Source organism: Paramormyrops kingsleyae, chromosome 19, assembly GCF_048594095.1.
Source record: "Paramormyrops kingsleyae isolate MSU_618 chromosome 19, PKINGS_0.4, whole genome shotgun sequence".
Classification (NCBI taxonomy): domain Eukaryota; kingdom Metazoa; phylum Chordata; class Actinopteri; order Osteoglossiformes; family Mormyridae; genus Paramormyrops; species Paramormyrops kingsleyae.
In genome coordinates this window covers 3,699,749-3,718,211 of record NC_132815.1, presented here as the reverse complement: position 1 = coordinate 3,718,211, position 18,463 = coordinate 3,699,749, and the positions used below count along the sequence as shown (strand labels likewise).

Here is an 18,463-nt window from a genome sequence, read left to right as displayed (position 1 = left end):
GTAGATTGGCCTAAATCGATTTCCCTAGAAAGATGAAGTGCTGTTTACTCTGGACTTGTGGTAGGTCGGCTTATTAATTTTCCCTAGAAAGAAGACATATTGTTGGGCCTTCTTCCCAACCTGCCTGGTGTTTAGAGACCAGGCGAGATCCTCCATCACCTGAACTCCTTCATGACCCCCCTTTCTCACTTCTTGACAAATTAAATCATGACAAACTAACACGAAATGAAGATTTCATTATAACTTGAAATCCTTAATGTAAAGTGCTGTATGTCCTGTCCTGCCTGACTTCCTAAAATCTGCTATTATTTTGTTTGGTTTTTGAGGACGTGTTGAGTGACACGTTTTTGTCTAACACATAGCCTTGCGGAATGCAGGTGTTAAGAGGAAGAGTGGTTGAGGTGTGTGAGTCAATTCTCAGATCCGCTTTTAAGAAAGTCCATAACCGAAACTGGTGGTGGTAAATATGTAAATAAAATTAAAAAAAAAACATTAAAATGAGTGGTGGGAATTGGCAGTTATCACGACCAAGCGTGAGCACAGACTGGTTTATTAGGAGAAAACAACTAGGCGAGACACAAAACGGTAATGACATCAATGACAGGACTGGGGAAACATATTCGAATGTGGACTGAAATACACAATACTAATCACAGGAACAAGAAACAGCTGGGATTCCACACAAGGTTAACGAGGGAGGCGTAGCACACAGGAGGATCGGACGAGGGGGGCGTGACAGAACGCCCCCCAAAGGCGCGCAAACTGGGGGCCTAAGGGGAGTGAAGGGACGAGACCGGGGACACGGGACCTAGAAAACAAAAACAAAACCATTAATGGGGAACCGGAAACAGGATGGACACCAAAAAAAGGAGACACAGGGAACACCAACTGGAGGAACAAAGGGACCAGGAGGGAACACAGGAGAAACAGAAGGCATACACCTTCTCCAAAAGGGGTGAGCTGCCGGTGCTGGCAGTGAAGCCATAGGCAAACACTCCGGGGCAACGGCTTCCGGCGCAAACACCGCCGGGTTCAAAATCGGCTCCTCTCGATGTCCAACAGGGGAAGAAGCAGAGATGGAGACAGCCCCCAAGAAGATGGTTGGCTCGTCCTCCGGTCTCAGATCTCTCAGCTTCTTCTTCTTCGTCTTCTTGCCAGCTGTTGTCGGCGGAGGTCAGGGTGTTTTGAGGAGGTCCGACGGCAAATCAGAGCACATCCTGCTGTTGAAAGTTACCTACTGGGTCTTCCACTCCACCACCCTCCTTAACAGCTGCCGTAGATTATCGCACATCTCTTCTGCGAGATGTGTGTCTTCATCCAGGGACGTTCCCTTGAGAATGTCCCGGCTCTGGCTTGCCAGAGCCCAAGCCGTGGGATCTTCCTGGACTGTGCGAGCCAGTATTTTACCTCATCTACCAGGCAGAGGTAGCGATCCTCGGTCAGGGGGGTTAACTTAGCTTTGTGGAGTCCTGTCATTCTGTCATGACTAAGCGTGAGCTCAGACCAGGGAATCAGGAGCAGGGAGACGTAGAATCAGGAATGAGGGGTTTATTAGGAAAAAACAACTAGGTGAGGCACAAAACGGTAATGACTTCAATGACAGGACTGAGGAAACATATTCGAATGTGGACTGAAATACACAGGACTAATGACAGGAACAAGAAACAGCTGGTAAACGCAGGGATTCCACATGAGGTTAACGAGGGTGGCGTGGCACACAGGAGGATCAGAGATTAAAGTCAGAATTCTGAGAAAAAAAAGTCAGAATTGAAATAATATTTTCATGGTGGCCCTAATCCTGTGGCCCTAATCCTCTTCCATAGTTATAAGACCAAGTTTGTCTGTTGGCTATGTTATACCCATCAACTATATAAACCATGGAGACCCTGCCTTCATTCCCTTCCTTTCTAGAGAAATAAAGTAAAAATACCTCAGCCATGTTGTGAAATTTGGAGCCCGAGTCTGCGCAGTACAGAAGAGAGTCGATGACAGGTACGTCTAGTCGATGCTATAAACCAATTAGCCTACTTATAAAATCCATGCTAATGCTATTGGTAGTGTACTGTATGTATTCACCGACGGGCAAGTTACTCTGTGGTGAAGTTAGCCGGCTGGCTAAGACCTAATTAGATGACATTGGCCATTTTATGCTAAACCATTAGACTTACCGAAAAAACTGCAAAGACCATATTTTTAGTGTGCAAGGGAGTGTCTCTTAGGTTTTGTTATTCAGACACATCGGCAGACGTGCCACATAGCGGGGGTTGTGAATTTCTGTTATTTTGTGTGTTATGGAATGAATAGTTTGGGAACCTGTGCTGAAAATGACGCTGAATAATGCTACTGCCTCACTTTAAGGACAGCCTTAGAAATGCACGAACTGGCACGTTCATGGTTTGTTATCGAATAAAGAATACAGCCTCGCCATTCCTTCAGAGCTGCTTTCATCCCTCTGTGGCTGTTATCTCACAGGTCCTGCAATGTGTGTAATGGGATATTGTACCATTCTTCAGAAAGAAAAGCCTGCAGTCTTTTGAGGGATGAAGGATGCGGAAATCTACTGAAAATGCTCTCCAGAACCTCCCATGAAAGATTCAGCCAGGTGGTTGGTGAAGTCATGGAAGGTACTTGACCTCATCCTTATGTTAGTGAAATCACTCGTGAATTTGTTTAGCAGTGTCTATAGTGGGGGACACCATTATCTCGGACTAGAGGAATATCACGAGGGAACAGTGCTTCCACAATAGAGCATGTCTTATCCTCTAAATCATCTGCATATTCTTTGGCCATCATAGAAGCATTCAGGGCAATCGTTAGCCCTAATGATGCCTATGAGATGGCTGCCCAATACAATAGTCATTGTAGGCTAACGGTCTCCTTTGGCTTTGTACAAATGTAAATCCAGTGAGATGCATGACAAAGGGTGAAAGCTGACTCATCGCACCATATTGTTTATTCATTGTGCAGGAGTTCAGGTTTCACGCGACTTATACAACAGAAGCACACTTCGGTTAGTCCATTTTATTGATAAACAATTGCAATATTTTTGACACAGCAAAACGATTGGGGAACACTGTGCTACAATTTCCAACCTGTAAGAAATAATACATGAATTCCTGCAAAGTACCGCAACGAGCTATCTACAGAAATGAAGCTATTGTAAACAATAACCTTACGTTATACTTTTTTGCTCAGATGTTCATGTATAATAAGAAAAAGTTCTCTGGTCATGGGTTACAAAAACACATTCTTTTGTATAGTTGGTTTCACAGGGTGATGACATTTGAAAATATATTTTTTTTCCCCTAATTTTGTGCATGACTACTTTTACTTTTGTTAATTATAAACTGAATCATTCAATACATAAATATTCAACTAAGAATACAGGCACCAACAGAAATAAATTGCATATATCCATTTTATTGATATTTGAAGATGAGTACAAACTGAAAACTAAAGCATTACCCATAAATTACAATTATTTATTTTTATCACAGAAATATTGCCCTATTTGGATAATATTCTGTCAAAAATCCACCTATACTTCAAATATGGTTTCCTTCTTGTCATCTCCAATTATAACTATTATTAATTTCAACTAAATAAAAACTGCTGGTGAGACCATTTTCACGACGGTAAAGCATGATGCCTGTTGCAAATGACAGCACTGAATATTTTTTTTTTAAAAACCAACACATCTGTATTTAACATGATGCATATTTGTCCATTTTACACTCGATATACTGTACATGGAGTTTGTCGGTTTTATAAATTTCTGCTCCATATCCACAAATGTATTTTATATCAATAGAATGTCATTTACAAATGGCTTTACTTTGGTTTGAACTGTGACCAAAGACTAAGAGTGACAAATGATACTCCAAACTTAAATATTGTAAAAAAAAGTGTATTGGCTGTTGTATTTACAATACTGTTGGACAAATTTGCAATAATAAAATTCAATACGACCCGACTTCATATGATTCTGACATTCACATACTGTACGTATTAGGGTCCCACCAACAAAGTGTGCTCCTTGGATAACATCACAAAACACTGTGAACTCTTTTGGATGGCAAATCTGCTACACGTAGGCTTCTGTCCTGTCCCTGGTGCATGGATGTCCCATAACATGATTGTCTGGCACAGTGATTCAGTGGGGTGTGTCATACCTCCAGTATTTCAGGTTTGGATGTTGCCCCCGGCAGGCAGATGAGTACATTCTTTGCCCATAAAGTGGTTAAAGATTTAGAAACAGACTAAATTATCATATGACATACTTGGTGTAGGACTGTAAATAGTAATTGGAAATTATTACATTTTCCCCAGTGCTGGCACTGTAGATGAAAACATTACTACCCAATGGATCCAGGGGCAGACTGGTAACAGAAAGTAGCCTGGGAATTTGCCACTGGGGGGAACAGTCCGCTCCTGTAGCTGTAGCTGCATACACAGCATACGCAAAGAACAGCATACAGAGCTACTGTGTTGAAATGGCCAAGGATGTAGTGTAACTGTTTGTGGTCTCAGCATCATTTTCACACACTGAAGTGTCTATGACTTACAGAGATAAAGCGAACAAAAAAAACATTGTCAGTGGCAGTTTGGTGAGAGAGGTCAGAGGCCGATATATATGTAGAAGGGATCGTTTTTTGCATTTTATTTTTCACCTATAATTTAGTTTGGTTTGCTTACTTAAGGTAAAGCAACAATTTAGAGCTCTCCTTTTACACATGAAATATTGGTTATGAAGTCCTGATGTTATTGTGCTATAACAATAGAAAACTATACATTTATCTTAATTATAATAGGACAAATGTGCTTCAGCTGAGATTTCATGTAAATTTTTTGCCTGCCAGTTTCTGAACAAAAGAATACCCAGGAAAAACGAGGACGAGCAACGCATACTGACAGCTTGTATTTGGATTTGAAACCACAACCATGGAAGGAAAAAGTGACAGTAGCTAAATTTTTATTGTTTATTTAATCATCTATTTGTGCATTTATTTTTGCTTTACGTTCCACAACAAATATTATTGAACCCAATAAATGCTGAATTGTCCAGCAATTACTGGGTACTTCACTACACACCACCTCAGACATTATTTTGTGATCAGCAATATCAGTTTGTGGAAATGGGAATGTTTATATTACATCTAAATATGGTACGTTATAAAGAACAATGGTGTAAGCACCCTACCTGCTTTTCATTTCTGCTTTTCAAATAAAAATAGTGTTAAGAGAGTAAAACAACTTCATTTCTGGGTATTTTTGAGTCTGGGCGTCATATTATCTTCAGTAATCACTTGTAGTATAAAAGTACACAGATGTTTCTTCAGAATTGTTTATTATTTACCACTCCAAGATGAAACCAGAAACTGTTTAAGAAAAACTTTGTGAGGTATGTTTAAAATTTTATGCCCACTGTTGAACTACTGCTTTTAAGACTGTGGTAAATAGATTTAATTAAAATCGTTCTATTTTCAGTAAGTTCCACCAAACCTAGGTAAATACCAGTCTATACGCATGTCTAATGTATGTTTTGTTATTTCTCACAATCAGATATTTAAAACTAATGATTTCAGTCAGATTCTCATGCTAGTTAGCCTGATGAATAAGTTTTTTTTTTTTTTATTAATGAACATCTGTTATATGAATGACCACTATGCTGGTGATGTCCTGAAAATAACAATAAGTAATTTTTTTACAAATGTAGCTAAACATCATTGTGTTTGACACTAAGTGGAAAAAACATGTTTATATATTTTGAAAACAAAATGTATCTGCATAGAATGACTGATGTCAGATATCTTATTGCAACAGGCTCTATAAATGTAATGCCATGTGACTTTCATCCCCAGTGACATATAGACTTGTACCCAAACCTTCACAATCTTCACTTTATCTTTTACTAAAATGCAGAATTTCTTTTAGCATGCAAAATGTGAGTTTTAATGACCACCAAATTTACAATGTTTCTACAGTAGTACAAAGTAGCTCTTGAGAAATTTCTTATTAGTTAACAGCAAACTATGTCATTGATTTGAGTAAATCTGGGACTATTTCAAATCAAATAACACAGCATAGGTCTCCTACTCTAAGCTATGCATGTAGGTTTTTCATGGATGTAGGTGTGGAAGACTGTCCACAGCCTATATAATTAAGTTTCTCAATATTATGGGAATCTCTCAACATGAAAGTGGAACTGCTTTGCACAGCAGTAGGAAGGAAACTATCTAGACAACCACAGAAAGTAGATCGTTATCTATCAGACTTTGAGAAAATGCAAGCGCACCCTAATCAGGGTCATAATGTCTTCAGAGGCATCAGAACTATCATGTGACACATACAGTTTCTTCTGCCTTGTTTGGCCACATTCAAAGACTCATACGTTTCACATCACTTCAGCTGAGTGCTCTCTCCCACAGTGCAAAACAATTCACAGTATATGATATCATTTGCATCTTCGCCATTAAATATCCTCTGCGGTTTACCTTCATACCTAAATCACTATTTTACAGTGTTTTCTCACTCCACATTTACCATATATATTCTTTGTAAAATAACTAATCTCCCATGAAAAATAGTCATAATTTGTCAAAACAATATGGTTTTCCATTTTAAACCTTGAAATATCTGAAGATACAATATCAAACAAGGTACCAGTTGCATCTCTGTGTTGGTTGCACATATTTATACAATGAGACGTGATACAGTACGACACAAGTGACACTAAACCGATTTCTCAAGAGTTTTGTCACAACGTAAACAAATGCTTTTGATTTAGACCAAGGATAGGGTTTTCTTGAAAATGTTTAAATTGAAATGTCTCTTACAGTAAATCAGTTCACTAAATGTTTGCTGGAATTAGTACATTTCAGGGTAATACAATGACGTCTATTCAGTGGGTAAATATCTATGTTTCTGTTAGTCTGTGGTCCGTAGCCCTAAAAGCTTGTTGGCATCCTGAAATGGAGAAAGGTGGCAAATGTTCATGTTGTTCAAGTCAAACCTTCTCTATGGTGTGATATTCAAGGGAATTTAACTTGTCCATGTATGTTGTACCACTGAATATATATATATATTTTTTTTTTGTTTGTTTGTTTTTTACAAAAGCATACCTCCATAAGCCACTTTTTTCCTTATGGAAATTTTCATCCCACAATGCAGTTCTTCCAATTTATATCTTGTTTCTAATATTCTTCTCTCCAGCAGTTGCACCATAAACCAGCATAACTTTGATCCCAATAACAGAACCTTCTTGTTTCAAATCTGAGAATTTACCCCCAGTACCAGGTGTCAAGGTTATTGCATGCCTTGTATTCCTTGTGTTTGCTGATGTAATCACAGGCACGACACGTGTGCTCTGCCCAAAAGTATGACATCTTTACTTTAAAGTGCTTACGCCACTCAAAAAACTGTAGGTACATATCTTCATTCTTGTCCAGCAGTAAGATATGGTCCGCCAACTCTTTTGGGGAAAGAAAATCATCCACGTGTATAAAGGCACTTCCAGGAACAAAGTTTTCATAATTTTGCCTTGACGGTCCAAGAACGATTGGCACCGAGCCCACAGATAGTGGGTTGTACAATTTTTCAGTGATATAGTCTTTGTGTATTGAGTTTTCAAATGACAGATAGAATTTGCAACTGGCAATTGTGGGGAAAAAGTCTTTATCACTAATGTATTCCCCAAAGGCTTGTCCATAAGTGTGTATCTCAATGTGCTGGTACAGTTCATTGTAGTACTTCACTCTTGTATGTTCAGGATTCCAGTTGCTTACAATCCAACAAACTAACTTATTCTTGTTTGGTAGTACAAAGGTTTCATCTTCCTGCGTTGACACAATAGACCCATACGGAACCTCAATATCGGCATCTCGCCTGTAATTCAGAGTTAAATTGAACAGGTTCTCAATTCCAGGGATTTTTGGTGAGTGTGATGGTGATTCAAGATTCATCCACACCCACTTCTGGAAAGATGGGCGCTGTGTTAATGGCAGGTTTGAAAAATCACTGTTTATGTCTCTGTGGTGGATGATGACCCCATCGGACTTGTTGTACAAGTTCCTATCAGCCGTTAAGTAACATCCCTCAATGTTGAATAAAGTGCAAGAACTTAAATCATAGGTCTGACCAAATGGCCACAGCCAGATCAAAACAATGGTGCGATTCAGCTCCTTCTTTGCAGAAAAGAGATTCTTCACCTTAAGAGCTGATGTCGCAGATTCAATGGGGCCTGAGAGCCAGTTGGTCGATGGTTTGAAATACATAAAAAACAAAGTCACAAAAGAACCCAAAAGGAAGATGACGAGCACAAGCGGGCGTAGAATTCCGTGGAAGGATGCAGATGACATACTTTGTCCTATGAAAGCAGAAAGAAACCTTTTTAAATTAATAAAGCTTTTCATGTGAACGTTTATATCAAATTTAATTCTAGAAATGGGTATCACTCGTATCACTTTTTGTTCTAACTTTACTGACACCTGAGCCATGACTACGAGCCACCAGCCACAGCTGTAAGTACCTTAAAAGTCACGTGGCTAGCAGCTACGTATTTATTCTTACCTCTGTGATTCAGCACCTCTCTTTGAAAAAGTATTTGAAGTACAAGGCAGATTATATGGTTTATACCAAGATATGGGATTAGGCAGCAGGGCACAATTAAGCGTCAGTAATTCACCAGTATGTCTTAGGTGTGAGACCTGCACTAGAGAAACTGGAGGAGAACAGCCCTCCATATGTGGGCATATTTGAACCCACAACCCTGTGTCATTTTCAGAATTTACTTCTTTTCCCAAATAACCATTGATTTGATTCCTGTCACATGTGGCAGGAAGCTAAAAGGTATTAAGCAGATATTGATCCAGCTACTGTATATGAGGAGTGCTTACCTGAAACTTGAGACTGCAAAACTCCAGACAGCAAAAAAAGCAAATGGATTCTAAGCTTATATGCCTCTTGAAGTGATGCAAATTTATTTATTCCGAGGATTTTCCTGGGTGACAGTAATTATCTGACGTCAATGTAAAACGAAGGGGCCACCGACCACATTAAAAGCTGTGCTGCTGAGCTCAGTCACCCAGTTCAGAGCAGTGTCACCCCAGAGACTTGGCCCTGATGTCACAAGTCACCTCACTGGGTCTCCAGCATGAGTCCAGGCTCATCCTCTTCCCTTTAACAGAAAACACAAAAATATTTAGGTGGACAGTAAGCACCAGTGGTCGTGCTAGTTCTGCCTCAAAAAATGTCGTACAGAAGTAAGAAGCCAACAAAGATTGAGTAGATTTAAGAGGCTTGGCTCAGTGAGATATACATAAATAAGTAATAATAAAAATAATTGATAGTTCATTGATCCCCATGGGGAAATCCTCTTTACCCCTCCCCCAACTTACTCTCCGCAGGTGATAGCTAGCTGGCTATGAAAGCCGGTCACATGGTGCAGCCTTCTGGGGGTTAAGCGCCCACACACATGCAAAGGCTGGGCTCAAACTAGCAACCATCCGGTGACCGGCACAAAGGTTTAGTCCACTGAGCCACACACGGCTCCCAGTTACAGATATTTTGAGTCGACTGGTTGAACGTTGCCCCTACCAATAATGAAACTGAATACAATTATGAAAAACATACAGGTATTTAAAAACAAAAAAGTTATGCAAAATGTAATGTGCATTGCACTTCTGTGGGGTGGTGCTTAGCACTGGTGCCTCATACATCTGGGACTTGGGTTTGAATCTCTGGGTGTCTGGAGTTTGCATGAGTGGACTTCGCATGTGTGGAGTTTGCATGTGTGGACTTTGCATGTGTGGAGTTTGCATGTGTGGACTTTGCATGTGTGGACTTTGCATGTGTGGACTTTGCATGTGTGGACTTCGCATGTGTGGACTTCGCATGTGTGGACTTTGCATGTGTGGACTTTGCATGTGTGGACTTCGCATGTGTGGAGTTTGCATGTGTGGACTTTGCATGTGTGGAGTTTGCATGTGTGGAGTTTGCATGTGCTCCCCATGTCTTTGTGGCGTTTCCTCTAGGTATCCTGCTTTCACAATCCCCCACAAAGCATGCTGAGCTTAACTGGAGTTACCAAATTGCCCATAGGTGTGCACAGTGGTGTGTGAGTGTGCCCTGCGATGGGTTGGCGCCCCATCCTGGGTTGTTCCCTGCCTTGTGCCCTGTGATGGGATGGTGCCCCATCCTGGGTTGTTCCCTGCCTTGTGCCCATAGCCTCCGGACCTCCTGTGATCTTGAACAGGACAAGCAGTTACAGAAAATAGATGGATGGGAAAGACTTGTACACTGTATTCTGCTCGGCACCCTGGAGCTGGACCCACATGTGTGTATTTATCTAAACCGTAACCTACTGTAGAAGTGAACATTTTTCCAAAGGAGAAAAAAACAGTTAAACAAAGGGAGCAGAATGGAAAGGTACACAGGGCCTAATCTGCTCCCGCCACCCCTCCTCCTCCATCTTTACCCTGTTTCCGGTGTCCAGATGGAGGCCGTAACCGACAGGTGCGAACCCTCAGCTAGCCTCCTATTCAAAGGGAAGTACACATCGAGCCCCGGAAGGCAAACAGCTCAGAAAGCTGCTAACTGCCCCATTAAAAATTAACCACTTCTTCCAAAGAGAGAACTGCACTGTATCCTGTGCACCGCGTGAGTTTCTGCATTTTAACCTCGACCATCGAGCTCCGGCACCCTTCTCCGACCAAAGGGTGTCTGGATCTGGGCCATTCACACCCAACCCCCCCTGTAACTCCTAGCTCTGTGGAGCAGAAAGGAAATGAGTTGATCTCACCCTCTGAGGTCAGGCTTGCCAAGCAAGTCACAGACCACTGAAAGTACATGGTTTGTCCTGTATTTGCATACACACGTCGTATCACCCACCCCCACGCATTTTTGAGGTATGTAAAATTTTCACAAGCCGTGATGCAGTCCACAATGCCCTGTCCTATCAAATGAACCCTCTACGGCCAAGCCCAGATCATTCACACGCAGATGTGTGCGTGCACAGGTGTGGCGATCACACTGGCCCATTGAGGGACACCACCGGGCTGCTCTCTGCGGGCAGACTTTGCATGACCTCCTCAAGTCCTGTGGATTCCTCTGGCTGATCCGGGTTGCTTTCACAGTCCTAAGACAGCATTTCTCAATCCGGTCCTTGGGGACCCACAGACGATCCACGTTTTTGCTCCCTCCCAGCTCCCGAATCTTAGTGCCCCTGATGTATGACTGACGCATGGATGGATGGATGATCTATTAATGCACACACTAAGTTTACTAAGGCTAAAACTTAAATATATATAAATAAATTAAAAAGAATAATTATGTCTGATTATATATGGATTCCAAGGACAAAATATGTTGTTGTACAGTTAAGTGACATTTTTAAAGAAATGTGAAAAAATTGACTATGACTAATGACTAAACTTTTTAGTTCCATTGACTGTATGTACTGAAGATTTAGTCAGCTAAATCTAAAGCAGACAGATTTAGTTGACTGAATATCGTATAATTTTCATGGACTAAATCTAGCAAAAAACTAAAAACAATAACTAAAATATGACTACAACTAAATTGCATTTTTTTGTCAAAAGACTAAGACTAAAACTAAATCAAAATATGCTGTGAAAATTACCTGTGGTGCGTGTTCATAAATCGGTAATGTCTCTTTTGGTGAATACGCTCCTTCGATCCTGCCCTTCAATTATGCCACCCTTGTTCCACGGTCCATGCAATATAACGTGTTTCGCGGAAGGGAAAGTCCAGCGGAAAGTGTCGCTCTTGTGTTCTGCTCAGACATGAAGGAGCCCAGCGATAAGTTATTGCTTAAACAAATATATACCAACTCTACAAGGTGAAACAGGCGACAGTGTGGTGACCTCACTCTTTCTACCCGTTTTTCCATGGGTATGAATACAGTTTTTTTTGTGCTATTTCCCCACACAGACTTATGGTTCCTGGGTATATGTGTATTCATAAACCAAACAGAATACACATCTTACAAGTTCACAACGTAAAACATACATATCGTACAGCGCCAGTCAGAGGCTTGGACACTGAGTAGCATTTTTCTCTATTTTAGCTAATTTTGTTCACCACCCATTTTCTAACTTGCTTATCCTTCTGGGTCACGGGGGTCTCGGAAGCACGAGGTGGGGAGCAACCCAGGAAGGAGTTTTCACAAGTTCTGGGTAAATGTTGTGGGGGGCTGTTCATCTATCACAGAACTCCATCGCCTTCATTGTTCGCTAAACAATACTTTCAGCGGGTGTGCCCAAACTTTTGACTTGCATTGCATTTCCATTTAAGGTGCCAAACATAAATTACATTTCACACATATATGCAAATTATAACACCAGTTCCCAGTTTCTTTTTAGCTGGTGAATAATAATTACCAGCATTACACCAAAAGACAATACAGAAGCAAGCGACCTTGTGTGATTGTTACACTACACTGAATCCCATTTCATTCCACTTGGAAATAAAATTTCATTAAAAACCACCACCCAGTGGGTAAATAAGGAGACTTCCCTTGTTCCTAGGAGGAAATTTATAGATTTATACCGGCAGCTAGGAGAAGAGCTCCTGATGACCTAATGCGCACCATTCTGACTTCCATACTCCAACATAAGGAAAGTAAAGGAGGGGGGGGGGTCGGTGTCCACAAAAAATCCCCTTGACAGCTATCATGATGTGTAAGGCCCCTATAACACAGCGCCCAGCACCTAGTAAATGTGCACAATTTCAATTTCAATGTTACTGCTGCTATTACGATGACAACCAGAAACACCACAACACGTTACATATGAGCTATCCATAATATAAATGAACGCTAACGTTACTGGCGTGCATATATATATATATATATATATATATATATATATATATATATATATATATATATATATATATATATTGTGTTTGTGTGTGTGTGAAATAGTGTTATGAATCGCGCAATTGAAAAATAGATACATTACTCCGTGAGTAATGAAGGTCATTTTTTATGCGGTAAGAATTTTTGATTTAACGGTTTACGAAATGTCATTTATCCTTCCTTGATCACTACATTTTACCTTAATATGCTGAATGGTAGCGATAACACTAGCTGAAACATTCTCGGCGCAACAACGAATACTAACACAGTAATTACCTGCAGCCCTCCTTAATACGACCAGCTATAACCCATAAGGACGTCGGTGATCTCCTTTCCAGCTATGCGGGAAATCAGTAAAAACAAAGCAGTCGCGTTAAATGAAGAAATGCAAGCCAGCAGTGATAAAAACATACTAATGCAGAAATACAGAATACATCATTACCCGTCCAACCCCCCCCATCTCCATCCACAAGACACGAGCACAAATCCAACAATGCGCATTTTAAATTAGCTAAAGAAATCTGGGTGATATAAGGCGAGATGGATAAGGTTGTGCATTCCTCATGCGCGTCCCGGTACTCACCGTCCTCCGTTAGGACCGATCCCAGTCAGAATAAAAGCGTGCATCGCCGCTGTTTGCTGTGAGGCAGACGGGCTCCGAACTACGCGCAGATCTGCCTTGTTTTTGGTGAACGTGGTATATTTCCTTGCCGCAGCCGTAGTCAACAACAAGCGACCCCGATCTCATAGTATCGCCGCCGTCTTGGTCTGGCAGGGAGTGGCGTCTTGTCAAATATGTTTAAATCACGCCACGATCACGGGGATTGGCAAAATGAATCGGGGATGGCTAGTCAACACCGTTTGAGATGGGAGGATGAAAATGCATCTTTTTTTTTAACACGCATGGTGACAGTCACTGTCGGAACCGTGGGCTGTAACGGGAGCTGTTCTCAGTGCTGGTTTAGTCTTAGGTTATTTAATGACGAATCTTGTTCATTTGTATGGAAACCGTTTATTCAGATCGTGACACTTGCTGGTAGTTCTTCATACGCATGCGAATTTAGGGTAACTTGACGAATAAGTGTGGTGGTAAATGGGGCAGGCAGATCTAATAACATAAGGATGCCCGGGGTTTCCACGAGAAACCAAAAGCCAGCCTTTCTGCACCGGCTGCTCACTGGAGCTGTTGCTTGAATTGAATAATAAAGAAAAAGCTCGTCTGATCACAAGAAAGGAGGGTCACATGAATTTGGAAATTCACGTTTTCATAGGAAATGTATATGGTCTTCTTAAGGACATTTTTTTCTTCTTCTGTGGACTGATGATGGCTGCAATGGGATATATTGGCGATGAACACATAGTAATTTACTGCGGGATATCCCTTTATTTTATTGCTTTGCCATTGTTGTTTCCGTTTAATTACATTTATGGTTGATTGTTTTGTTTGTTTGCTGCATTCGGTTGACATAACTTTTTTGTTAGGCTCCCTTTATATATGATTTTATATTTAAAAAATCATGCATAACCTCCGTCAACAATGTGGTTTTTACGCAGCGCCGGCCACAGTACAGTCAATTATAGAGTGACTTTCGTGCGAGGTGCGAGCATGAGAAAGAAACCACGGGGCAAATGCCTTATACGGATTAGATAGCGTTTGCTTTGCATTTCCGTTCAACTACGCGAAACGTTTCTACGACCTGTTATCCACTGTGAAATGAGGGTGATTTTTTATTTTTAAAATAAAATAAAATAAAATAAAATATTGTTTAGCGTTTTGCATTACGTCTGGATGTGTGCACACAAATGGGTATTGTTGTGGTGGTTAAAGAGTAGAATTACTGGCGGAAGTACCTGAACTGAACTGGCCTCCAAAAGGCATTGAGCAGAGTACTTATTTAACATAAACATCTTTCTAATTTAAGACGAGTGACACCGTGGTATTTTAGCTTTCCTCAAAAAATAAATATGTTTCATATAGACAAAATGGTGCATTGTTGTTGTTATTATTATTATTATTATTATTATTAAAAGTACTAGTAGTGGTGGTGGTTGTGGTTGTTGCTTTGATATTGTTGATAGCATTATTATTTGTATCAAGCTACAGCAACACTGGCCAATTGACCTTGTGAATGTGATAAGGCAAAAATTATATCAGGGATATTATTACTCCTTCACAAAACAAATGGATGAAGTTTTACACTTCATTGCATTCTGAGACAAATTGTCCCAAAAATGAAGCAGCAGTGTCAGTAATGGAAGGAAATACAGGCTGTGGAAGATATGTGATCTTCTGTACACACCAATTCTGGCAGTATTTGGTGGATCTTTTTCAGATTTGCAGACACATCGCAAGGCTGAAGATCTGGACCTGATCCAATTCTGAGACAAATGGCATTAAAATCAAAACAGCACCACATACTGATAGCAAAGAGAAGGGCAGCCTCAGACACTTGATCCTGTTATTGCGACAACTCAAAAATTGACAGATCTTTTACAGCCTTTGCAGACATATTTCAAGGGTGAAGATTTGAACCAATTCATATTTTGAGGCAAATTGCACCAAAATTGAAGTAGCACAGTTCATAGCGTTGTCAAAGATACGGGTAGTTGTGGCACTTGATGGTCACAGCATGATAACTCAAAAAGTATTTGACAGATCTTTTTCAACCTTTGCGCATGCATGTTATGGGTGAAGATCGGGATCTGTTCAAATTTTGAGACAAATTGGAACAACGTTGCCAGAGTGAAAGGAGACTGATGCTTGACCTTATGAACAGGATAACTCTGTTTGATCTTATCACTTTATACTGAATCTCATTACTACTTTGCACAAAACATAATATGGATGCAAATATACAGCTGAAATTCTACACCTGATAGACCTGAGGATAAATAACCCCAAAACTGGAACTGCAGCGACGGACATCCGCAGAGGGTGAAAGGTCAAGCTGCAGTTGCCATCTTGTAACACAGCCATCTAAGGCACCTTGATGTATTCCACAGGTATTCTTCAAACTTCCTAGAAACATTGTACAGGACATGATTTTATGAATATTCTAAAATAAGGTTTATGCATATATGTTTTTGGTCGTCAGCCCCCCCACTCAGCATTACCAGTAACGGTGCAGTAGCCGCTTGATGATTCTTATTGTGGGGAACTTGGTGAAATGAATTGTGGGGGAATTTAAGTAAAGTTGGACTTTTAGTTGGGAAAGGTGGGGTGAGTGTGTCAAGTCGACTTGTGCCTTATTGCAGTAATAATTTCTGTATATTGGGAGATTTTTATTCAGCCAAATCTATCTTGGGTGACCCCCCCCCCCCCCCCCTTTGGACAGTATGGCACCCAAGCCTTGTATAGTCATAGCCATACAAATTAATACTAATAATAAATAAATGTAAAAGAAAGTACAAGAATAAGAGGTTCTCATGCTTAAGTTTATGATTGAAGTAAACATATACACTCACCTAAAGGATTATTAGGAACACCATACTAATACGGTGTTTGACCCCCTTTCGCCTTCAGAACTGCCTTAATTCTACGTGGCATTGATTCAACAACGTGCTGAAAGCATTCTTTAGAAATGTTGGCCCATATTGATAGGATAGCATCTTGCAGTTGATGGAGATTTGTGGGATGCACATCCAGGGCATGAAGCTCCCGTTCCACCACATCCCAAAGATGCTCTATTGGGTTGAGATCTGGTGACTGTGGGGGCCATTTTAGTACAGTGAATTCATTGTCATGTTCAAGAAACCAATTTGAAATGATTCGAGCTTTGTGACATGGTGCATTATCCTGCTGGAAGTAGCCATCAGAGGATGGGTACATGGTGGTCATAAAGGGATGGACATGGTCAGAAACAATGCTCAGGTAGGCCGTGGCATTTAAACAATGCCCAATTGGCACTAAGGGGCCTAAAGTGTGCCAAGAAAACATCCCCCACACCATTACACCACCACTACCAGCCTGCACAGTGGTAACAAGGCATGATGGATCCATGTTCTCATTCTGTTTACGCCAAATTCTGACTCTACCATTTGAATGTCTCAACAGAAATCGAGACTCATCAGACCAGGCAACATTTTTCCAGTCTTCAACTGTCCAATTTTGGTGAGCTTGTGCAAATTGTAGCCTCTTTTTCCTATTTGTAGTGGAGATGAGTGGTACCCGGTGGGGTCTTCTGCTGTTGTAGCCCATCCGCCTCAAGGTTGTGCGTGTTGTGGCTTCACAAATGCTTTGCTGCATACCTCGGTTGTAACGAGTGGTTATTTCAGTCAAAGTTGCTCTTCTATCAGCTTGAATCAGTCGGCCCATTCTCCTCTGACCTCTAGCATCAACAAGGCATTTTCGCCTACAGGACTGCCGCATACTGGATGTTTTTCCCTTTGCACACCATTCTTTGTAAACCCTAGAAATGGTTGTATGAAAATCCCAGTAACTGAGCAGATTGTGAAATACTCAGACCGGCCCGTCTGGCACCAACAACCATGCCACGCTCAAAATTGCTTAAATCACCTTTCTTTCCCATTCTGACATTCAGTTTGGAGTTCAGGAGATTGTCTTGACCAGGACCACACCCCTAAATGCATTGAAGCAACTGCCATATGATTGGTTGATTAGATAATTGCATTAATGAGAAATTGAACAGGTGTTCCTAATAATCCTTTAGGTGAGTGTATATATGAAGCCAGTGTCCACTGCCGCGCTCTGCTTCCCACCTAACCCGCTCTGCAGCTGATCCCAACCTGTCACCTTGCAGGTGATGATCTCACTTGATGGCTCCACATAGCTTAATGATGTTGTAAGGCATCACAACACACCCATGTAAAGCGACTTGGGTAGATTTTGCTGTGAAAGGCTCTATATAAAAATAAACTGAATTTAATTGAATAGTTGGAAGTAAACATCACCTCCATCCTGGCTCCAGAGTTGGGTACTTCTTGGACTGTAGCTGGCCTGGATTCTCCCTCACAGACTTGTTTGCCAGATGAAGTGCTGCCAGGAGACTAAGCTCCAGGTGACAGAGCTCTGTGGGTCGTTAAGGCGAACTATGTCCCAAGGGTACAAATGAAGTTTATCTGCAGGATGAGGTGAGGAGTTTGGAAATGCGGAGGGACCTTGGAACAGAGCTGTTTCTCCTTCGAAGTGAGAGCAGCCAGCTGATGACATACGGTCATCTTATGAGGATCTGCTCACGAGGGTGCTGCTGCCACAGGGACTGCATCTCCCAGAGTCTGTGGCCTGGATAAGGGAGGTGTGATCTGTCCTGCTGAGGATAGTGTCATGCTGAAGTGACTTAATGTCCTCCGTAATGTCCTCCGTAATGTCCTCCGTAATGTCCTCCGTAATGTCCTCCATAATGTCCTCCGTACAGTACTATGGAACAGTCTAAGGTAGTCCAAGAAAATGTTTAAAGCTGTCTATCTGGGTAATGAGTGCTCCAAAAAACGCAATTTAAAATGATAATACTGTATATGCAAATGAACATTAAGACAATAAAAAGTAATACAATTTTTTTTTCTAGTGTCCAAAAACGTTACTGATATCTTGGTGGATGACTAGAAGACGGCACCTCAGCTATTCCA

At 41.1% G+C, this 18,463-nt stretch overlaps 1 protein-coding gene across 6 annotated transcripts; it reads right to left on the bottom strand.

Annotated features, from left to right (window-relative positions):
* Positions 1-3,006: 3,006 nt before the first annotated feature.
* fut9a (fucosyltransferase 9a) lies at positions 3,007-14,002 on the bottom strand. 6 transcript variants are annotated; one of them, XM_023810210.2, is made up of 5 exons: positions 13,461-14,002; positions 13,154-13,215; positions 11,639-11,791; positions 8,895-9,175; positions 3,007-8,365 (listed from the first exon to the last, which is right to left on the bottom strand). In XM_023810210.2, the coding sequence occupies exon 5, from the start codon at positions 8,355-8,357 to the stop codon at positions 7,281-7,283; it is 1,077 nt and encodes a 358-aa protein (XP_023665978.1). In that variant the 5' UTR covers positions 8,358-8,365; positions 8,895-9,175; positions 11,639-11,791; positions 13,154-13,215; positions 13,461-14,002; the 3' UTR covers positions 3,007-7,280. The 6 variants fall into 6 exon arrangements, with proteins under 6 accessions (XP_023665978.1, XP_023665977.1, XP_023665979.1 ...); XM_023810209.2 differs by lacking the exon at positions 11,639-11,791; XM_023810211.2 differs by lacking the exons at positions 11,639-11,791; positions 13,154-13,215.
* Positions 14,003-18,463: the final 4,461 nt, after the last annotated feature.